We start from the raw sequence: 25,245 nt of genomic DNA on the forward strand, positions 1-25,245 counted from the left end.
AGGAAGTTTTACAGCGTGGCTACTTCCCCTGTGGAGATGACTCCTTTCGCTTGGCATCCTTTAGAAGCTGGTATCTACTAGGTTCAGCTGATGACACCTAACTCAAGAAGTAACTTCTTCCTCCAGTATAAGTCACAAAATTTTTGAAGCTTCTACGCTTCTGTGGCCTAAACGTTACCATTCTCACTATTGGCCTTTATTTTAAATATATCAATTTCCAAGGGTTTACTTGGAGGTTTTTAATCAAAGAAAATGGATATCAGTATAAATAAATTCTTTGCTACCAAATTATTATTCCTTTCAAAGTCCATACGTGGTAGAATCAGAATGATTTTTCAAATCTCAGAGGAGAAAGAGATGCAATCTTTCCTTATCTCAAAGGCCTCTTTCTTTAATTCTCATATGAGCTTTACTCGTCTTTTCTGTGCCCTCTCTACTTTCAGTTTCCTTTTTAAACTACAAAAAAAAAAAAAGACATATACATCAACTTCAGCCTCAGAGGCCATATATAAAACTTGTTTACGTATTCATATTTTTACTCACCAGTCTGTTATATCACACACCTGTCATTAGCTCCTATTGACATATCACCACACTGGAAGTTCCTGTTGCATCGTGGGCCCCCCTACAATCCCTGCACATTTTCAGTATCTATCCATTTGAAGAGCGAGATACCCTTAGGATAAGTTTGGTCTACATTTCTTTTTCAAATGTACATAATCCTGGATTTTATTTCAGTGAACCCCAATAACCATGTAAGTCAATCATGTTGTGCAACTGCCACATTACTATCATTTGACATTCCTCCTAGATCTTAAACTATATATTTTGCAGTGCATAATGGTGCTTTTTTTTTTTTTTTTTTTTACCAGTTCTGAGAAAATATTTTACCTTTGAAATGATGAAAAGTGCCGGAATAACAAAAACAGAAAAGTACATTTAATGTGTTTTTAAATACAATCTTCATAACATTATACAAATGTCACTAAGCCATACAGATGCATAGGCAATCTTGATTCAGGTAAATTACGTATTAGCATGAACAATCATTAAAAGTGCATAAGGAGTAAGAAGCCTATTTAATGAAAAAACATAGAAATGTTTCCATATGTTTTATGAAGTATTCTTTACCCTTTAAATGAGCACATTCAGATTTAGTCGCTGGCTTTGTTTCAGAGAAACCCCATCTGTACACTACATCGCTTACAGGCACATCTCAGTCATGCAATAGCTATGTCACAGCTCATATATCAAATAAAAATCACATTCAAGGCCACACAACCTTATATACCCAAAGTCTTCCATTCTATTTAAAGTAATCCTAAGAGAGCTCTTATTGCACCTCACTGCTGATGTCACATGACTTTTGTTGGGAAACAGAGTCCTACAACTTAAATATCAAACAGCTCTTAACACAGATGAGAATGATCTAAAGGACAACTCTATTGTACTTATATATTCTGGAAGTTGCTTTTTTTTTTTTTCCCTTTAAAACAAAGAAACAGGTGTGGAGCTAAGAAAGTATAAAAATAGTAGCACTGCACGCTACATTGTGCTGTGGAAAGCAGGATGAAACGCAGGCAACTCGCTTAAGGAATTCTTCTGATGAATTCAGATTCCAAGGTTAACCGAGATGATTGCTCACAGTAAGGACAGAAGATGAGAAAGAAGTTATTTACCTTTCTGACATCAAAGAGTTCAGTGGCAGAACCACCTCAAGTTCAAACCCAACAGCAAGGATAACTGATGAATCCAAAGGCTTTATTACGTGTCAGTACACAAACCCATTCAACTTTTGTAATAACGAAACTGTGCGAACAGCCATGTTAGAAATCTTTGAAATCATACAAACCCAAGCTGCCTCCTTCACAGAACACCTTGAGCACAGAGAATGCTGCTTTCCTTATCTCCCCCCTTATAATCAACGCGTTCATTTGTCAAAGAGAAATTGTACCAAAAAAAAAAAATCTAAGTTAATCAGCTAAATGTAAACACCTAACAGTGAAAAACAGCCTTCTCCAACTACAAAGGGACAGTCACTCTTGCCAATGTCTAAAATTAAAAAATATTCCTTATGTAGTTTCAATACGGATGATTATTAAATAGTTTTTGCTTCCTAAAAAGGTAAAGAATGTTTCCAGAAGTATATGAAATAGCTGAGCGACTACAAAGCAGACTGTTTGTTGCTTTAGTTATTTTTTATTTAAAAAAAAAAATGATGAATGAAATTACAATCATCATGAAATTATATTACTCTTACCCAACAAACAGTCAGTTTCACAGGATTTATTTTAACAAAATTTGTTTGTATTTAAAATAATTAGTAAAGCAAAAGAAAGTTGAGTCACCTTTTATAACGTGTTACAGTCAGCATACTTTGTAAACTTTCCTTAGGATGTGGTATTGTAAACCCAGATTCTTGTAATACTGAAGAGCCATTTCGGTTTTCAAAAAACCTCTCAGAAGTAATTAATGAATAAATTTATTAGGTTAATATGCAACAGAAGCCTCATATTAAGAAAGCATATACACAGTAAGATACCAATTGAGTATAGAACAATAGCAAAATATACAAGTTCAACTAGCACTGAAAGCTAACAGGAGTCAACTGTGTTAAATAGACCCAGCCAGACCGAGAGGATAGTTCAGAAATCAGCTGGCTCCAGTTAGAGATGTGGGTGAAATAACATTTCAAACAGAAAATAAGTTGTGAAGCATCAAGTAACACAAAATGAAAAAGGAAAGAAGGAAGCCCTGTGATCATTCAGCCTCAATTCTTATAAAATACAGGCCATGGAATCACCCTCCTGTATTTAACCAGCAGCATGAATCTATCAAAGCCACCACCACCAACAGAAGTGCAGTCTCACTAAGTTGTTTCAGTCATTAACAGTTGCATAAAAAAAAAAAAAAAGCATCTTTTAACTGGAATTTATTTGGGCTACTACCACTTGTTACAGCTTAATTTTCTAGACATTTCATTTTTGCATACACGGTGCAGTTGCCTCAAATACCACTAGATCTGCCTCCTATAAAAACATCTCTTCCAGTCTTGTAAACAATTCTGATAAGAGTTTCATCTTCTGCTCCAAATTCAAGTTGAGACTTAAGATCAGTGGCTTTTGGAAATTCAAAGCAAAGACTAGAATTGCATTTGGAATTCAAGCTGTTCTTTGAGGCTTGTGGGGGCACAAGACCACGTACAGTGCTAATGTGACACAGGACAATCACGGAGCCTTTTCTCACTATTAGGCTATTTTGGTTTACATGTCTAAAATCAGTGAAAGCAGAGACAAAAAAAGGCAAAGATACTACCTACCTGAATGCAAAGATTTAGCCAAAAGGGTACATATATATTTAATAAAGAGAAAAGAAAAAGTGAATGCCTGAAATAAGGTATTATCTTTTGTTTAAATAATAATTTTAATGATTTGTGAAAAGATTAAAGCATTACGATGCTAGCAACTTTGAGTTACCCCTGTAAACTCTCTAACAGCACTCTTGAATCATCCCTAAGGGTATGTCAGCTCTAAACTGTGATTTCAGTGCAACTGTGTCAAGAAGTTTCCTAATGAACTAAAATAAAAGCTCTCTATTGCCTCCATGAAATAGAACATGATTTCAAACCACAGAAGAAAACGTAATTCTTTTTATAGGAAAAAAATGGCATCTCTTTTCCCTTTAGACTATTAAATGCTAAAAAGACTTCTACAGATCATGACTGATTAACAATGTATTAATGATGAAAAGGCTTCAAAGCAACCATAAAGCAAAACTAGAGCTGGTTAACAGAAATTTAGACTATAGTTCATGTCTCTATTTTACTTACTGTATCTACTCATCATTTTTCACTACCATTTTGGGCAGCAATTTCAATTCATACTGCAGGAAAGAAAAGGATTCTTAGCTCAGTGGCACAGGAGTCTACCACAGACTGCAGTTCTGCTCACTGATACAGAGAGCATATCAGAGCTCCCCTCCTTTTTTATTCTCCATATTTCATGCTATTAGACCGTAACATTGAATCTTCTCTTTGCATCATCAAGCTCTTTTCAATATCCTACCACCTAAAACAATTATGTTTTTGCCATTCTTTTTAACGTTTTCAAACTGACTTCTGCAATATTTCTGTGACCTTTCATAGGCTTCTACTTTCCAAAATGAAAAATGGACTGGAGTCCTGAAGAGATGATATTCAAGGCATATACTTAGGCTAGCATATTAAAGCTTCATGCTTCCCATGCCTTTAGCATAGAAACATTTAAACCACTATAAATGCAGGGGAACCAAACATTATCAGAAGAAGTTCAGTTACATTCAAACAACTAAGAGCGTTACACTGAAATACCAGACTGTAAAGGAAATTAAGGAACGTGAAATGCATATAGAGAAATTCTTATTCTAAACACAGAAAAGTCTTACGTCGTTATTGCAGATAAGAATTTCAAGGGAAAATTAAAGAAAATCTCACAAAAAAATGAATTAAGATGCAGATAACAGATGCTACTTTGAAAGACTAAAAACAAAGCCACCTGGTGCACTAAAATATAATCTCACGTTCACCCTGGCAGCAATTGAACTGTTAGATGGGTTCAAGGAATGCTTGGGCACCATTATACAAACCTAAATGACAAGCTTCACAACTCAGATCAGCTTCTGAATGTAATAGGAAGGGAAACACACCAATCTATATCTCTAGAAACTATCCAGTTTATTTGTACATGTGCTTCAAGGCATACTTATAGAACTCCCAGCTTCTTTTTCTGCAGCTCAGTTTCCTCATCAAATGCTACCATAGAAAATGCAGCATGTGACTGTTTGATAAGGGAATATTGGAAAAAATATGTTTTCATTGAATGCTCAGGACTATATTTCTTTAATCTCACAACCAAACACAGTTGTGGACTTTTAGTGCTTACTGCAGCACCCTAAAAACTGGTCACTTGCTCTTTTCTGTTAATTGTTTTCCCCTCAAGTTTTGAAGTCAGAGCAGCTCTTTACTGACATCATTAGAAATTCTGGAAGTTTATACTCAAACTCAGACAAATCATAAAAATGAAGATGGCAAAAGAACTGGGAGGGCATGAGATGGGAAGCACTCTTCCCTTTTTCAGCTAGGTTTTAAGAGTTTTTTGAAGTCATTGTGCAAATTTACACAAAGCAAATTTTATGAATTAAAGAGGTAGCTGTTCTTAATGCTGACTATGGTAGAGGTACTGTCTCGGTGATAAGCACAAATCTGCTGGCAAGCTGTGTTTCATTGGTAACATATGGGATACTGCAACATATGAATGGATAGCAGCATAAAAGTGATCCCACTGGGAAAGTAGCCTTGACAAGAAATACACATCAAAGCAAGTTTTATAAAAAGCTCTCTTGAAAGACAGAAGATCAAGTGCTTAGCACTTTGGTGATCACAGCCACCTAATCTAAGCCCAATGGACGGAATACAGAGTTAACTGATGAAACCAGGAGCTGTGAGAGCTAGAGCAAGATGCAATCATCTGAGCTTTCAACAGTACTGCAAATGCTATTACGTCAGTGCCTCAAAGCTGGACTTTAAAGCTCAGTCAGTCTAAAAAGAGTAGACATAAATACCTATGGATTCGTAATGTCTCTGAAGTGACCTGGTTTGCTGGCCTTACACAGTACATTTTTAGATGCAATTTCTTAAGACTACACCCAGAATAGTACACTTCACCCTTTCTGAACTATACCTTAGTTATAATACAATTTCACAGTGTCTGTAAAGCTGTTGAATACACACAGAAATGATGTTCTTTAGAAACCAGGTGGGACCCTGAAAGAATCTGAAATAAAGATTAAAAGATCCAGAGCAGGTGTTTTACGTGGTATACCCCCCTGCTCTAAACTTGCCATTTACTGCCAACAATGCACTACACACACTGGAAAGACAATAGGACAAAACTGGTTACAACAGCAAACACTCACTGTCAAGTACTCACACAAAAATTTAAGCGTGTTTAAGCATGAAAGAGAACAACTGGTCCCTGATTCCTTGGTTTGTAACAAAGTATAACAAAAACCTCCTATCACTTCAGCAGATTTTGAGTGAAGATGAGATTTTCTTCCTTTCTGGTGAGCAGGACTACCACTTATTTCCACTCTACTGGGAGAAAATGGACTCATTACTGACAGCAAATCACAGCGGACTCATGTGATGTCCAAAAGTGCCTGAAAAACATCTATTTTATTCCTAACTTCAGTCATTCTTTTGAAATCTGCTATCCTACCAAGCAAAGAACTGAAAAAACCTCTTCCAACTTGATTCCTCCTTTCTTTAACACCTGTTGCAGATGGATGGATGACCAATTCTTGTAACGGTGGTAACAAGTCTAAAAAGTACTCAGAAAAGAATGTAATTCCATATCATACAATTTAATTGGGGTCTGAAATTCTGAGATGATTGATATGTAATATCAATCTATATGTAATACATATATATATATATATACACACAGCAACAAAATGTATTATATTCCTTCAATAGTGAAGATACCAGAAAATACAAATTCAGAAAGCTAAGTGGACACAGCTATCAAACAGTGTAGAGCATGTTTTTTACTATCTAAACTGAAACTAAAAGACAACACATTGCTTCTGAGTACAACCCACTGATTTCATATTAAATACGCTGATACAGAGAGCAGAGAAGACGCTTTTCTGAAAAATTTGGAGAAGACAGTAAAAGATGGATGAAAGTGGAAAACTCAAAGTTTCCTTGACTTCCAAAAATAGTAAGTTGGCAGAGCTCTTTAACTCAGCAGAGAAACTCTTCTTTGTCAGCCTGTAGTAAAGCATGTCTTTAATCATTATTACTTTTTTAAAGGATTTTTTCTCCAATAATTCAAATTACTATTAAGCATATGTAGTTTAAGGTAGTTTGACTACATCACATATCTGAGATTACATCCAGGAGAATGAAAAATGCTAACACAAGAATAAAGTAGTTGGCATAAAAAAATCGCTGTATCTAGCTGTGGTATGTCATGCAAGTCAGGTAGAAGTGAGAGATTTAACATAAGAAGGAAACTCAAAGCATCTGCAGAGGTGCAAGGTTATATCACTAGCTTCTGTAATGTTGAGATTCTTGCATCCTCCTCAGAAAACAGGCAGAGGGAGACTACAAATTTACCTCCAAATGTGAGAATTCATATGAAAAAAGAACTAAAAGCAGTTCCTTATATGAAGCAATGAAGCTTTTCATCTTGCAACAGCAGGTTAACAAAAACATGTCAATGTCTTTAATTTAAGAATTCAAAAAAAAAAAAATCCTGAAATAATTAAAAGAACAACCCTTTCACCAGTCTAGAGTTAAAGCATTTCTATAAGGCTACCTGAGAGTTGCATTTCTTCTTAATTTCTGCATTTTGTTCATACAGAATTCCCTATGCTTCACAATAATTGAGAATTAAAAAAAAAAAATAATTACAAAACCTTCTAGTTCAGGAAGAAGCATCTTTAAGAGGGAAAACATTTGAAGCTCACATGCAAGAGAGTTTTTCCCACCCACCTCCCATACCCAAGTGACCAGATCCCCTACCAAAATGGCTCAAATTTCAACCTGACCCTCTCATATAAAAATACGAGTCCAACTTGCTCTAGTATTGATGCCAGTAACTGCTCTGTTTTTCAGGGTGTCTCTTTGAGCTGGACTCCTCCCATCACACCTATTGTCACTAGGGCTAGAGCACCAACTTGTTTACTTCTTGTGTTGAATACTACTTGGACATCATCTTCGACTAGATGATCTATGAAGGTCCCTTCCAACTCAACTACATGTATTCTAGGAGTCTGACGCAAGCCAGTTTCTAGGGCCAGAACTGGAAATAAGTGAAGACAGCATAAAGGGCAGAAGATGAATCTATTAATTAATTTGCTTCCCTTTTTAATACAGATTCGTAATTCTGGCAGCTCCACCACTGTATACAGCTCTGCACAATTTCATCTCACCTTCCTCTTTCCCAGACAGAGCTAGGGATTTTAAAAGACCACTGTTTAAAATAGGACTGTCATACAACATTGTCTTTAGGTCAATAAAAATATATTTACAGTGGATTGAACTTTTCAATACAATTTGTATTATTTTTGGAAATAAGATGGTGCTTTTCAATTTAACTTTTCAACAGTAAGTACTAAATTAAATTTGCTAGGACACAATTAAAGATCAAATGTAACTACAAGCAAGCTTGCTGTTATTAATCAGACAAGAAGTAACCAAAAGGGGAAAGGAAAAAGATCAGACCAGAGATGTCCAATAAAGAAGAAAAGGGTAGAATATTCCTGTGAACAGGAATAAAAACAGTAAAAGAAGGAAAACATCAAAAATGAGATGCAGCAACAAAGGAAGGGTGTAAAGAGAGGAGAAAGAAGTACAAGAAGGTGTAATATCTGGATTTATTTATCATGTTACCTCCAAAACAAAGCCAAAAGATGACGTTTGAAAAAAAAAAATATGAAAAAATAAAACACATTTGTTTGATCTGTATCCATACCAGCTTTATGATGTAATCTCAGCAGAAAAACTACAGCCAGGCAGGGGACCATACTTATTTAGATGATCTCCAACTAAAACAAAGGTGTTTCTGGAAACAGCCCTGATTACCATCTTTGAGTCAACTTCAGCCTTAGTTCCAAAGTACGTTTTGGAGGATGGTAAGCAGATGTAGGGGCTCTTATTTTGCATAAGACAAAGCTCCAAAAACTCGGGAGCTGTGCTCATACAGAGAACTCTCATACTTCCTCAGAATCCGTGCTTTTAATTATCATATCATGCACACTGTCATATATATGTTTGTTAACGAAGAAAAGCATAACAACACTGTAAAGCAAAGAATATTTTCCTACAATAGCAGAACACTTCAAAGTGTGGTCAAAGCAGCTACATCTGCTGTGCCATATTCAATGATGCTTCACTTCACATTTTCATTTCACAAACAAGAAGGGACATTCACTTGATGCTGTTAAATAACACTGTAATAGAACACCACCCTTTCTTTATTCTTCAGTAATTTCCCTCCCAATACAAAATCAGAAGTACAAAATTAAATTTAAAAATTTTTTTGCTTACGATAATTTTCTGAGAATCTAGTCTTTCCCTAACTTTACCTGCCTTATTGTTACTGTTTTTTTCATAGAATGGTTTGGGTTGGAAGGGACCATAAAGTCCATCCAGTTCCAGCCCCCTGCCATGGGCAGGGACACCTCCCACCAGCCCAGGTTTACCCAAAGCCCCATCCAGCCTGGCCTTGAGCACCTCCAGGGATGGGGCATCCACAACTTCTCTGGGCAGCCTGTGCCAGGGCCTCACCACCCTCTAAGTGAAGAATTTCTTTGTAACATCTAATCTAAATCTATTAGTTTAAGACTACTTCCTTTTTTAAAAGAACCTGATTTAATATACTAGATCACCTGAGGCTTCAGACTAGCAATTGGTAGTGCAGCATATCATAGGGATATGATATGCTTACCATCTTACTATGGTGAGATGGGTGCCACTGATATCTTTGCCTGCCACAAGAGCAAAAAATGCCCCCACAAACATGGGAGCCACATGACATTAAGAGTCATTTTCAACGTTATTTCACTACAGTGCATTAAATAAAAGTAATTTTAGAGCATATTACTATTTTAGAAATTATTAACATTGTAGGCACTGTTACAGCAAGTTTTAAGTCCAATACCTGGAATCTGTCACAGGATTTCAACTGTGTGACTTTTTATTTGATCAAGAAGATACAAGTTATACAAACCAACAACTTTTGCTTATCTTTCAGTATTACATCATTGCAAACAGCAAATCTGCTTCTACCATATGTATAAATTCAACAGCTTATAAAGACGCCTACTATTAAACCTATGTATTTTGGATTATTGTTTGGTTTTATCTTCTCTAAAGAAAAGATTACTTCTACAGCAAACATTTTTGTTACAAGCCTCACAGGAACATTTTCAGTTCCGTACTTACATTTTTATTTTCATTCACCTTCCATAATGATCAATTCCACTCATTATCCTTGCTTCTATTTTTCCATTAACAAAATCAGAACCCCAATTAGACGATACTTTCCTGTTACAAAATTTCTCATTATGAATAACAGGGAGGAATATATAGTATTACAAGCTGTTCTAAGTTCTTGTAAAGCCATACATGGATCACAAAGCATTTCTATTAAATTTAATTCCATAACAGCAAAACAAAAAAACAAGAAAACATCTTATTCAAAAGTACTGTCCTGCTCAACATTGCAATCCGAATAAGCCATCTCACTTGGACTGAAATGCCTAATAGAAGGGACCAAACTACAATTTTTCTCATTACTTTTCTTCATAAACCTTAAGATGTTGGCTTTTACCCTCCAATAAAAGATCTTCAGCTAGAACGTAACTTCTGCTAGTGACAATCTACATGGGAAAACATAACGGGAACATTTTCTGCTGGATTTACAGTGATCTGGAGAAGAGAGAAAGGCTTAGATACCTCATTTAGTCACATACTTTTGTGCTCTCTTTTAATGCGTACACCATTGGCTCCCGCAGCTGACAAAAGCAAAGAAGATACCCACTCATTTTCAACTATGTCCATATAGTAATTTTAGTACCCATATTTAACAAAATGGAGGAAAAAAGGAGTACCTGGATGTGTTAGAGAGAGATGAATGATGCAGGAAAGGATTCTTACACTAAACTGCAATTGAATGCTGCAATTTAATACCTAACATTACTTTAATGCACATACACAACATTCACCTGAACAGTACAGCACCAGTGGAAAGGAGAAGACTCAGTATGAAGCTACTACAGCTCAATTTTGCAATCTAATGTAAAGATTTGCTATTAATTTGGTTGGTTTGTCTTTTTTCTTCTTTTAATGTTTTTTCCAACAGTACCGTTTTAAGAAAAGACTACAGAATGTGACAGCACACATTTAAGATTTTTTCAACAGTGACTACTGAAGCCCCATAAATTATACTTATGATCAAAACCCCGTAACAGCCAGATTTAGCAGCCCACAACAGTTTTGTTTAGTGTTTAAGCCGAAAGGAGATAACATGAAACCATAAAGAGAAAAGATTAGACTATTAGTAGACATAAATTACTAATTCTTTGTGTTGTATCACCTGTACACATCTTCATTTCCCCCTCAGACAAATTCCACTGTATAAACTGACCTGAAATGCTGCAACATAGGATTCTTTAATCTAAAGGGGAAAAGGGGAAATAATGATTTCAGAAATTTCCACAACTGTCAAATTACCAGAGCAATGGCTTGAGATGGAAGCATTCAATATTGTAAATATTGATAGATATAAGATAAGATGAATGATAAGGTAAAATGGGAGATTTTAGTCATTGCTGCTCCAAGTTACTTTCCAATAGTCCCATGGACATGTTTGATATCAACTGAAGAAAAGAATTATGTATTTTTTACAAAATACTAGTTCTGTAGAAAAATTTGTCTCTCCATGCCACGTGACCCTTTACCAACATTTCTTCACCTGCAGGATGGAATGGTTTTTATGTTCTGGTTATGAATAATCACTGATCATTCACTGAAGTAACTGGCACTGCTACTGATATGGCCAGGTCTGAAGATTCAACTAAAAATTAGCCAATATGCTATCACTGTGTTATTAAAAATTACATTACTGTAATTTCTTCATCAGTCCACTTAGAAAACAACTTCCCAAGGTCCCTTTTTTTGCCGGGGGCAAAGTTTCCTTTTGCTCTTCAGAGAAGCAGTGTCATTACATCATCACAACTTGCAGCATAAGTAGGGGCAATACTTCTGTTACAGAACCTCTCCGTATATGCACCTTCTTAAAACACAAGCAGCAAAAAATACCACCATGGCATTCTCATTTGTGCTTTATACTTACAGTAGCAGTCACTGGTGGCTTCCTGGCTGACACTAACCTTGACACCAACTTCTCTGGAACTTCTCTCCCCCTAGAAAACAATCTTTCCTCCTGTCAACTCTGAAGCTTTTGCATGTCTGCTTTGAGCTCTTCTCAGGAATTTTCCGCTTCCTATTACGCAGCAGATTCAAGAGCTGTTATGTTCTTCCCATCCTCCTTGTAATGCATTGTATTCCCATATCTTAGTCTCAGCGTGCTCAGTTGCTCTTGGAAGAGAAACCACCTCACCCTCCGTGTAGTTTTTCACCTGACATAGTCCATGGCAGCTAGAACAAGGCAAAAAGGCAGCCTACCTCCCTGCTGTCCAAACACACCTTTCTTAACAGGACATGAAATAACATAAAGCTAACAGCTGAGCAAACAAAACAGGTGCCCTCTGTTACTGTTTCAATTGCTATTTGTGCAAATAAACTACAGACTCCAGAGGAAGGGCACTATTTATAGCTCTAGGCTTAGGTGTCTTGTTTTTGGTAGCCCACCAACATACCCAACAAGAGTTTGCTGTTAATTTCAACAAACGTACATGCTGAATAGGGTTCTCCTGCGATTTTGAAACATAATTCAACCAAAGAACCTTACATATGCTTATGTATATGTATAGATTTCATGTATGTATGCATTCCTTTCACAATCTATTGGCTTTTTTTTTCCTTGGCTGTGCTATTGACACTATATGTTCACTTTCACCAAAATAGACATTTTAAAAGTCTCTAATGGATTTTTACATACATCTGATTCCTCAGTATGACATTACAGATTTGAGTTAAGCTTTTATGAATGCCTTGACTAAGCATACATGTGTATCACCATTCTTTCATCAGAATACCATGATTTTTCCATTTCAAAGCTTATCTGTATACATAAATCACAGCAAAAAAGATGAAAAAGTAATTATAATTACAGATTTAACACATTTACTTCATATGTTAGCTCCTTAGTTCAGGCCACTGAATGATCCAATAGGATCATTGCTTCAAGGAGGGAATTTATTAAGAAGATACTTAACAAGCTAAACACCACTGATTAGACATGGAAGTGATAAAACGCCCACCTACTCCATGCTCAGTTAAATCACTTCAGACTTAGGAATATCACTGAAAATATCTATAATAAGATGAAAGAAAAGATTACAGAAAACTACATCGCATTCAACTATTAAAGAATTGCGCTTAGGTTGGTTATCCACACCCTATACTGATCTGAAATTAGAGCTGATAATCTACCACATGTTCATAGAAATGTACAACGTATGAAACTACTGCTATTTACACGCTGCAGGTAGATGCCTGAGTGAAGGACAAGGACACATGTGGGTACAATCACCATGCAAGACAGTAAACTGTTTATACCACGCACATTTTGTACAGCTGTGTCTTGCCACTCCCAAGGAATTACTGAAGAGAATGCACCCTTACACTTTGATTTTAACCAGAAAGGTTAAGTCATAGTCCTCAAATTGAATGCCAAAACTGGCCACATTGTGTGGAACAAACACAGATTAAATGCCAATATGTTGCAAGGAAGCAATTAGAGCTTAACAACTTACATTACCACTAACCGTAGAAATTCTAGGCTTTTGCTGGGTTTTGTGTTTTGGGGTTTGGTGGCAGGGGAGAGGGGTAAGAGGAAAAAAGTAGTTTTAAAACCAGGGGTATTAGAAAAGCAAGTCACTTATTTCAGTCTTATTTCCTAAGTGGTTAAAAGAACTATGCAGCAGCTCCACAACCCTTTTTTATATGTACACCTGGGAAGAATACTGAATCCTGTTACTTTCCTCAGTGTTACCCTGATGTGGTTTAGACCAGATGTTTAAATGTTACAGTATGTACATTTTCTTCTCTTCTTCCAAGGCAAAAGCAAAATAAGAGGAATATTTGACTTCACTCCACAAGAGACCTATTTAATAGTTTGGCGGTTATGTAAGTAAAGGTAGCTTGGCTAAGTCAATGTTGACGACATACAGAACGACATGATCCTAATGAGTTGGAAAATATTGGCTCTCATGAGATTCAACCAGATGCTACTGCGCTGAGAAAGCTACTGTATTATTGAATTTCATTTTTATGAGGTAAAATTTATTATTCAACCATTAAGGTATCCCACATGAAATCTTGCATAAAATAGTTTTACAGTTACTTTCTGGAAAGTAGATTTTATTTTAACTTTAAGACATCATTTACATGAGGGATTCAAATGCCTATTTGATCACCTTCAATAGAGAAACGTAAGGTCTGCAAGCAATTTTCCTAAAAATACCAGATTAATGGAACCGAACTGTCAACAAAATAATGAACTACCTGAACAGGACAAGGAAAAAGTGGTAGCAAGTTCCAGTTTTCCAGAGTAAACTAAAGCCATGTGTGACTGTGTATATGTTTTCTTGGCAGGCTGAAATGCTTAGAAACTGAGTGCTTCAGGTACCTACTAACAAATAATGAGAAAATACACAGTAAAATTACTCCATAGGATTATTCATGCTCAACTTCTAAAAGATATCGTAACAGTATTTTTCAAAAAATTTCGGTATAATAGTTTTTGTAAAAATAATTGGAAAAGTGTTATTAGCATCATCAATACATCTACTCATAAAAATGTAGAAAGCGCAATGTATATCTGATTCATGTTTCTTTCCGCAGGTATAGGAACTGAAATGCAAAATAGGGATGTTTCTCAAGCATGTGCAAGCATAAGAACTAAAATGCCAATACACTATTGTGTTTATATACATCAAGTGTTATAAAAATAACTTGGGAAAACAAAAAATAAATCTCTGAAGAGCTATGTCTGGGCTGACGACTAAAATCCACTAAATAGTTACCAATACCTATAGATTTCAAATCATATGTAATCAAAAATCTGGTTTTTTGCCGAATTATTATCAAGGTAAGTAAGGCACAACATTTAAACAAAGAGTAGCATTACAGTAATCTTTAATATAAAAACCACATACCCTTCTTGAAATACTCATATTTAGCTGTTCTCCACACATTCTGAGCTCAGGCAGGCAGTGACAGTACAGCGTTTATCTTTTTATTGGTAGTTTTAACATAACATACGTTACTAACGTGTGGTCAACACAAATTTTTAGTATCACAGTCACCTCATTCTTAAATTCTGTAAGAAACCAAAACACACACGATTTGCTTTTGAGATTTCAAAACTTATTTTTTCAGCCACCTTTCCTCTGGATGAGTTAATCAAAAAAAAAACCTCAGACTATCTGATAGAGGCAGCAAGTCTACTAACCAACAACTGCAAAATACTTCAGGAAGATGTCTTTCTCCTGGTAGACAAAAGGCTTTGGAGAACAGAGGGAGACTGAAAGGTGGGGGAGATAAGAGTGTTAATCTTTGAGACATTTTCTCCTCCTGGTATTTCTTGAACCTACTCATAATAAGAGTTTATACAAGAAACACCTTGAGAGTCTGTTCTGAACCACTACATCACTTTCGGCCTAAACTAGTTTGAAGGAAGTTTCAGAGCAGAAAATATCTCTGAAGCTGCCTAGGACTGAATCCCAGACACTACGTATAAATTCTGCTCCTATGTTTCTGGGAGTACCAAGTGCAGAGCTCCCTTTTTGAACCTCAGCTCTGAGGCCCCCAGCACAGGGACATGGACCTACTAGAATGAGTCCAGAGGAGGGCCAAAAAGATGCTCAGAGGGCTGGAGTCCCTCTCCTGTGAAGACAGGCTGAGGGAGCTGGGGTTGCTCAGCCTGAAGAGACCTCACTACAGCCTTCCAGTACCTAAAGGGGACCTACAGGAAAGCTGGGGAAGGACTCTGGCAGTGAGTGTAGTGATAGGACAAGGGGAAATGGCTTTAAACTAAAAAAGGACAGCAATCAGATGATCTTTAAGGTCCCTTCCAACCCAAACCATTCTATGATATGATGGTAATACTGGTTGGACCAGGAGCTTTCAGAATGAACAAGCCAAGAGTTAGGGCAAAAAGGTTGTCAGTCATTTCGTAGTCTTGGATTCACAACTTGAATTCTTTACTTAGTGAGAACAAGAAATACAGAAGTATACAATTTATCAGGTCAACCACTAAGCCATAAGCAAGATCAAAACAAGTGCATGTATAATGTACTGTCCATTTGCTTTATTTTAAGTACTTAGAATTCGTGCTCCAGATTTCTGTTCTGCAAACATATTTGTTAGCATGGCTGTATTACTGTCCATCGAACTGAAGGAATGAAACATTAGGTAAGGGAACAGCAGAACTGTGCAAACCGTAGGAACATATAAGCAATCAAATTTCACATTTGTATTTTCACATTTCTCTGGAGCAGATTTTAAACCTACTCCCTTCAGAAGTATTGGTACTTGAAAATAAAACCTCACCAACTCATCCTTAGGTGACCACAGAAACAAGGAATAAGAATCAATAAGACTTTGGGGAAAGTAGAAAAAAATAAACACTTCTTACTAAGACTTCTTATTAACAGTTACTCCAAGAGTTCCACAACTGAAAATACTGCAGTTATTTTGCATTAGAAAAACAGATTAAACTTAAGGAAAAAAAAGAATGACTGAAACAGAAAAATAGGACTGAGAAGTTCTTCTAGAGGTAGTCTAACCTACCATTCTGCCTCAAGTCATGATTTACTATTTCTGAGTCATTCCTTTAGCACGTTCACAAAAGCAGGTAATGATAGAGATGCCAAAAGATCTCGGCTATTTTTGTTACATGTTTGGTCACAATACCGGGTCTGAATTATCCTAGCCTGCAATGAAATATAAATTAAAAATACATTATCTTCTTGGGGAAGACCTTATGCACTTGAAGAGTGGTCCCCCCAGTAAGCTGGTCAAAATCTGTTACTATGAGTGTTTAGCAGTGAAAGGTTCCAACAATAAATCTGATCAGTTGATGGTATGATTTCCATAAGCAAATATCAGAACAATCAACTACATTTGTCATGTGTCTGTGATCCTCAATACACATCTGACTAGTGGCCAGATACTGGCCAAAATAAGTGGCTAGGCTAGATGATGCAATACCCAACTTCTTGTGGGTTTGGGAAACCCCATAATGAAGTAGAGGACGCCAGTTCATATGCTGTTTGACTCCATGAAACAAAACAGAACATATACATTAGCATTACAGTCTTTTTGACTTTAGTCTTCTTTTTTAACCTCATAATTAAAAATTAAGATTTTCCTCATCATTTGCAGTTTTGGAATTACTTTTCTTTAAAAAAGAAAAAAGAAAAGAACAACGCTGGAACACAGTTCAATATCAAATGTAGAACATTTTAAAAGCTTATTTAAAGTCTTGACAGTATCAGAAACAATTCTAAGAGGCAAAATACCATTTTAAGAAACAAACTGTCCCAACAGACAGCAAGACGACCTATCTAAAAATCAAACATCTTCTGTTAAGAAGCTATAAACTTTAAAATTCTTATCTGGGAATTTCCTCCCAATTTTGCATCTCCATTCTATTCAGCCCTGAACAAACAAGGAATTCAATGCTACTTACTGCCTACCTGCAGCTTCCATGAGCCACTCTCCTAGAAGGTCACACAGACAAAATCAGAAGGATTTCTCTAGAATGAGAGGCTTGGCACACTTTTACTACTTTCACTGGTTTACACCTTTTTTCTGCCCCCCAGAGTGGCATAATATGATAATGATATCTAAATATAAGAGCCCCGCCTGGTTTCAAAATATGAAACCCTTTATTAGCATTTTCCTGGCTCCTTTCATAAATCCTTTACTGCTAGTACTGTTAAATGATCTTGGATTAAATCCCATAAGCAATATTTAAATTAATAATCTACACTAATGAAATAGCTTTGTATACTGAACACAGAAAACAAGAAAAGCAAATTTGATTTGTTTTCTAACTTTAGGCAAAACAAACACATTTGTTCATTCATTCTCAAGCGAGAAGAGGGAAGAAGAATGTGCCAGCATTCAATACAGTGAACAAGTACTCATCCATACTACAGTGACCATAGTCATAAAAATATTGTACGTAGTCAACTGAAGTAGTCTTAACTTATTTATGAGGTAGAATATCCTGAGTTGGAAGGGACCCTTAAGGATCATCAAGTCCAACTCTTGACACCGCACAGGTCTACCCAAGTTCAGACCATGTGACTAAGTGCACAGTCCAATCTCTTCTTAAATTCAGTCAGGTTCGGTGCAGTGACCACTTCCCTGGGGAGGTAGCTAATCAACATCAAGATTCAGAAAAGCAATGCATTCAGATCATGTATGTTGGTGACAATCTCAGCATTTTATCAATATTCTGGCTAAATAAATCCTTAATTTCTTCCTAAAATTCCTAGATGTTTTGCTAAAGCATAACAGGTAGCCAGCTTCATTGTTTACATTATCACATCTGAGACCTGCTATCTTCAGCAGTTTCACAACAGAAACATTTATTTATGAAACTAGATGAGAAACATATGCAGCCCTTTAAAAAAAATCAACCTCTGTATGCCACTGATTAATAAAGCCCTTAATAATCCGGTATTTATTTCATCCAACAGCTTCACCTCTGAATGATCTTAAGTTACAACATGACACCATATAAGGTAGCAAGGGTGGATGTTTCAGATGAGCGAAGTATGGAAAAATTATCCTGTATGGGAAAATTAAATGCATCCAGAATTTGGTGCCAAGGAGCGAAGCTTGGTGGCTTAGCTTACATCCTGGTTTCTAAGCATAAGCTATAAATACCCATATACACACAAAAAACATTTTGTCTGTTAACTACTCTACGTAAAAACCTGGATTTAAAGGCTATAGTTGTATGCACATTCACTAGCAGCGCACTGTAGCACAGTAAGGGTATTAATCTAACATACTTAACCAAAAACATCACAAATTTACCTGAATACTGGAAAACCTCATTCAGTAAAGCTTCGTTTACCACCACAGAACTGACACTTCCAACAGGATGGCACCAGCTCTGATAAATAGTTTGGAGCAGAAGGGTTTGGGCTCTAGTTGCTTGAACTGTCAAGTTCGGAAGCTCAAATATGCATTCTGTTAGTGGGACGTGAGCTCGCTTGTTCCTGTTTCAAAACATTAAGAAAAAAAAGAAATCATTCCTTTGGTGAATAACAATTCAAAAAACAAGTCATAGAACAGCAGACTGCCAGCATTTAGCCTGTAAGGATGGAGCTGTGTGCCTGTTAAAATTTCTTCTCATAAGAGCTGATTCTACTTATATTGAAATTCACCCTATGTAGGAATTCTGTTACATTCTTCAACTTTACATCTTCCTGTAAAATAGGAGAGAATATCAGATGTTTTTTAACTAATTATCTTTTGGTTTTAACACATATAAATAAAAGCAAGTCACCAAAATGAAAGTGGCACACAAAGTTGTGCAATTACTAAAACCAGAGAATAAATCTGTTCTATTTTTTTTTCCTGAAAATATTTTAAAGCTTACCGTGAATAGATAAACAAAATGAAATATAACTAGTGATCCAAAAACCCATACAGGCAATATCCATACAACTAAATACAATTCAAAAAAAAAAAAAAAAAGAGTTCTGTACGCTCATTAAGAGATTACAAATAGGTACTAATATTTTTCAATGCTTTATATTCTGGTGGGAAGTTAGGGATATTGGGATGACAGGGCAAGGCATTCTGTTCAGAAATGAATTCTTCTGCATCTAGTCCAGTATCAACAAGAGGGCTCTACAACAACTATCAAAAAATCACTAAATTACTTTCTCTTCCCAATATATATATAATATATTATACTAGTAATATTCTAGTACCTAAAATTAAGCGATAGATTGACTTGCTACATTCAACAAAAACCACAGCAGTTTTTCATTTCCACTCTGGAGCGTTTTCTTGCAGCATATTTACAACATTATCATCTTTGACCTAATCACCTCCTGCTCCATCACTGAGATGTACTCTGTGTTCCAGCAGAATTTTCCCCAGTGTCCCCAGCATATAACCCCTTGCACATAGATAAGTTCGTCTACATAACTGCATTATAGGACAGACCCTTTAAATATACTGGGTGTACTTTTTAGAACCCTTCGTAGTATATTAGATTTAATTTAAGGTACTTGAGCATCTATTATATGAGGAGAGGCTGAGAGCTGGGACTGCTCAGCCTGGAGAAGAGGAGGCACAGGGGATCTCATCACTGTCTGTACATCCCTGAGGGGAGGGTGCAGGGAGGACAGAGCCAGGCTGTGTGCAGTGGTGCCCAGTGCCAGGATTGGAGACTGGGCACAAACTTCTCCAAGAAAGCTGTGAAGGAAAAAAACACACCACCACTTCTCAGATTCATCACTGTTGTCATCTAGATGAAGAAGCAGAATAGCAGAGTACCTTCCTTGCTAACACTTCTGGCCCAGAAGCTACAAATATCTGCACGATGAATGAAAAATGGCTTGTAAACCAGCACTGTAAACATCAGAAGGTTTGTATCAACTACCATACTGACACAGTGGTACAGTCACAGGTAACATCATCACTCTAAATCTGGGCTTGCACAAACAAGCATTCACCTTAAGTCACAGGCAGATCTCCCTCAATTCCTTTTGAACACCAGCAAACAGCCAACTGAAAATCTTTTTTTATCTCAAACAAGAGGAATTAATCTCATCAAGCTTTACACACCTACAGTATAAATAAACATCCATGTAAGATGGCTGTCTAGACTTAAGGTAAAAGGAAAGAAAACACAAGGAAGGACTTACAGGCAACACAGATCTAATTATTCCAGACCTGAGGATTATATGAATTGCTCTCTACTGGTCACTAAATCTCCCTTTGTAGGGAGTGGGAAGAAAATGATAATTATCTTAGCTGTATATGTCTGCAGCACAGATCAAAGTTTGATAGATGAAGCCCATCTGCAACAGCTAATTCTGTTGTGCCATGCTAAAAACACAGGAAGAAATGAAAAGCTCATTTTTACAACAGAAGACACCCATGAAAGATCCTCAGAAAATGGATGCAACTACAGACAGAAGACACCCCCCCCCCCCCCAAAAAAAAAAAAAAAAAAAGCATTTTGTAGCCTTCTGTAAAAGTAATCAGCATTTGTTAGACCAAGGTTATTCAGCCTTATAAAAGCCTGGAATCATGGTAGTCCATCTCAAAAACATTGAGAGGAAAGGGAAGGAAAAAACACAGCAGTAGAACTGCCTCTGAGGTGTGACTCATTTGGAGCTAACGATAATTGTGCTGTCAGCTTTGTCAGCTTTTCAATTTAAGCAGAAAAGGTGTGCACAAGTAATGGAGTGCATGCAGAAAGGAGTATACAAGGTGATTCTGTACTTGGGATAATCCTTCCCTGAAGAACAAAATGCTACGTACCGAACAAATAAAAAGTGATTTTAAAACTCAAGATTATACAAGTAAAATTATTAACTCTGGTGTAGTCCTACTCTTACATAGCATTCTTATGTAGAAATCCTGAAAATGAGATATGCGTGTTCAGCCTAGAGAAGAGGAGGCTCAGGGGCGACCTTATTGCTCTCTACAGGTACCTCAAAGGAGGCTGTAGTGAGGTGGGGGTTGGCCTGTTCTCCCACGTGCCTGGTGACAGGACGAGGGGGAACGGGCTAAAGTTGCGCCAGGGGAGTTTTAGGTTAGATGTTAGGAAGAATTTCTTTACTGAAAGGGTTGTTAGGCATTGGAACAGGCTGCCCAGGAAGTGGTGGAGTCACCATCCCTGGAAGTCTTTAAAAGCCGTTTAGATGTAGAGCTTAGGGATATGGTTTAGTGGGGACTGTTCGTGTTAGGTTAGAGGTTGGACTCGATGATCTTGAGGTCTCTTCCAGCCTAGAAATTCTGTGATTCTGTGTTAGTAAAGCTTTTTGCAAATATATCAAAAGAAATGTCATGTGTTGTGACATCAATCTGAACGCTTCATAACATTGCTTTTATCAAGCCATTTACTGTGATTTCCTACTATTCATCTCAGTGCAGAGGTGCACTGTAACTTTTTTTTTTCCTTTTTGCCATTACTAAGTAATATTTTCTACCTTTTCTCCTTATTTCTGTATATCATTAAATAGGATTAAAATTAAACATGTCAGAAAAAGATTTCAAAAAACAGGTTCCCTACTGTAAAATTTAAAATGAAGAAAAAAACTTTTTCAACAATATTCAGGACAATCACAACTACACAATTATTCCATTAAAATAACACATTTGTATTAACAAACTCATGTACTACAGAGTCCTGTGAAGAGCTGTCACAACAGTAGCATACAATGCAGCAGTGGAAAAGATTTTGCTTTAAAAGTTGGGCTATTCATTTAATACATATTACAGCTACTGTACTGAACTACGTGAAACTTAGAAGTTTCACATAAAATATCCCCTTATGGGTAATATCAGCCTATGAAATATTTTCTTTGAAATAATATGCAAATTCTAAGCATATTGTATTTTAACAATCCCAGAGGAATACACTGGACTGTTCTTTTTCAGATGACTTTATAGGATAGGAAGTTGAAGAAAATAAATCCTTTTTTTACAGAAAAAAAATCAAGTCCGTAAAGGTGTGGGGAGGGGGTAGGTATTGTACCATGTGTGCAGCAAATGTTGCTTAAGGAAATTTTAACTAGAGCTGGCTAGTGATGAAAGTGCATTTATAATTCAGGATTTATTATAATAGTTTTGAAACACAAATAATGCATTTAAAAGAACTTAAAATACAAGCTTGCTACCAAACTGCACCTGTTAATACAGAAAATCGCTCATTAATAAGGTACTGAGCTAAATTTAACCATCTTTTATGGCCCAAAAGATATATTCAAGCAATAAATGAAAATAGTTATTTATATTTTTTTTTCAGTAAACCAAGTCAGATCTATGTTTTGGTCCTGTATCATTAAATGTGTATTAAGCAACTGAATGTGACTTCATATCAAAACTCATCACCACCTTAAAACAGTTGTGACCCAGTTGGATTCTAAAACCACCCCTTCAACTGCACTGTAAAATTGTAACAACAATACAAATAATTATTTCTCAAACCCTTACACTCAAGAGTTAAGATGCAGTCCTGAACATATGTTCATTTAACTGAACAGGTTAAAAAACTACCAATTCAAACACTCTTCTCTAGGGGAAAATAAATCCTAATGTAACTAGCGGGATAGACTACTCATTAAAGCTCAGCTTGGACAAATTCCAGAATAAATTTAAGGAAATATGAACAAGCAAGTCTTGCTGTGTAGTGGCATGGAGTGAAAATGAATCTGTCCTAATTAAATGATTTCTAAATACACTTTGGTTGTACCCAGTTTGCTGACAAACTGTAATACAGACTTGCTGAAATATTTGGATAAATCTGGCGTACCATTAAAGAAAATAGTTTTCTTCGCTATTTTTGAATGAAAACATGAATTGGTCCTTATTATACACCACGCACAGGCACCAATATAACCAATCCATGTTAAGTTCACAGGCCTGCTATGAAATATTTTCAGTTTGTAGACTTCAGGAACAGCAACTCATTCTTTTAAAATCAACACCTCAGAATGATTGAAAGAATATAGCGGTGAACAGCTGGCTCCAGAGGTTTATATAGAGTCCCTAACTGCAAAGCTGGAACCTGCAAAATGTTTCCAAAAATTTAATTTTTGTTATTACTCATATCCTGTACAGTAAAAAACTATTAGTTCATTTTTTCCAAAATAACAAAGCCAGTAACCTGCTACTAGAACCCAGCAACTGTGCCTTAGAAGAACCTGAATGCAATTTAAATGCCTAAATAACTTCACCCAGCATTTGTACACCTTTCCTCCTCTGCGAACAGAATATGATGTATGCTGGCTTTATACTTAACAGGAACAAAGGTTTTACCTACACATATACACCAAGTATGTATTCCTACTTAATCTGACCCTTTACATCAAGTTTAAAAAAAAAAAAAAAAAAGGACTATTTTGATCCTTTCACTTCACCTCATTTAAGTAGCTGCTATTAGGTAAGGCAAACAACAAATATCAAAACTCTGAAGGCAGCATGAAGGTAGAAGAAGAAGGGAAAGGAATTTAACCACTACAGTTATGAATTGATTTATTTTTAATGCACAATTATGTCACTGTTATCATATGTCATATCACACAGCCACATACACTGCCACAGGTTTTAGTCTTTAAGACAGCAACACAGAGTTATTTGTGCTAGAGAACCAAGTCTTACTACCACTAAATAATTAAACTTACTTTGGAACACTTAATTCCAGAAACATCTCCAAGACTTGTGCCTTTGACAGCTCTTCTGCTCTTCTATAGATTTCACTAAAGGATGCCTGAACTCTTAAATCATCTCTTATGCAGGTGAGACAGCTGCAGCTATCTTTGTTCTCTTATTTGTATGAAATACTGCTAATCATACAATTTATTGCAAGGGAGACAACAATGAACTTGGACATTTATCAACTTTTTTATTTTTATTTTTTTTATGATTTTTTTCTTTCCACAAATTTCAGATCTGGGTTTAGAAGGGAACAATACAATCATTTCTAAGCTGATTATTGTGTAGCTTTTCATTTGGTTAGCATCAGTTCTGGAATTGAAATCGACAACGATGAAAAAACCTTTGTCAAGTGTTAATTTATACAAGAACTTCAGAAAAACAGATTTCCTTGATTTCCACAAACAACTGGGAAAATAAAACAGGTAAAGTCCAAACTTAAATATATCTTAGGAAGCGACTAGAAAATTTTTGTTCTCAGTTCTCAACGCAGTGGAAGTTTTAATAGAAAAAAGGAATTGTTCTGCAAATTGAAAATAAATGATTACAAGATCAAAAATGATTATTAATATCAAATAAATATCTAAAAAGGAAGAAACCTTGCTGAAACAAATCCAAAGCAAAAAAAAAATGCAAGAATCTGGACGCACATGTTAGGAACTGTAACCTCCCTAACCAAGGAACTGTAACCTTGGTTCACTTTTACATCATTTAGGTTGTTTTGTTACAACCAGACATTAAAAACAATGATCAATACATGAGAATAATACCACTGGTTTGTGAAGCAACCAGGAAGCGAGAAGCAGTGACCTTGGTGGGATGGTTGCTGTCACAACATCTACTGTGAGACGTCAGGAGAAAACACTGAAGGCAGTAAGAAAAAATAAACACCTGGAATGTGAGGACAGGAAATTCTTAGTTTTTCTAGGTTTGAAACCAGCCACACCAAGCATCAGATGAGTCTTTCTATCCACTGGAATGAAAGTTTGAGAGAGAAAGCAAGAAAGCAGTCTACCTCCACAGAGTTCAGTCATAGGCAACATGCCCCAAAATGCAACGCATTTGGGCTAAAACCCTCGTTGTCAAGGGAA

The 25,245-nt window shown here is 36.2% G+C and overlaps 1 protein-coding gene across 8 annotated transcripts in view; it reads right to left on the bottom strand.

Annotated features, from left to right (window-relative positions):
* Positions 1-25,245, bottom strand: part of VPS13B (vacuolar protein sorting 13 homolog B) — a 465,257-nt gene that overhangs the window by 342,380 nt on the left and 97,632 nt on the right. For all 8 annotated transcript variants that reach the window (XM_072034434.1, XM_038173544.2, XM_072034433.1 and 5 more), the window contains one exon: positions 18,788-18,972. In XM_072034434.1, coding sequence (XP_071890535.1) covers positions 18,788-18,972 — 185 coding nt within the window. The remainder of the gene's footprint in view (positions 1-18,787; positions 18,973-25,245) is intronic.

This window comes from Anas platyrhynchos, chromosome 2 (genome assembly GCF_047663525.1).
Source record: "Anas platyrhynchos isolate ZD024472 breed Pekin duck chromosome 2, IASCAAS_PekinDuck_T2T, whole genome shotgun sequence".
Classification (NCBI taxonomy): Eukaryota; Metazoa; Chordata; class Aves; order Anseriformes; family Anatidae; genus Anas; species Anas platyrhynchos.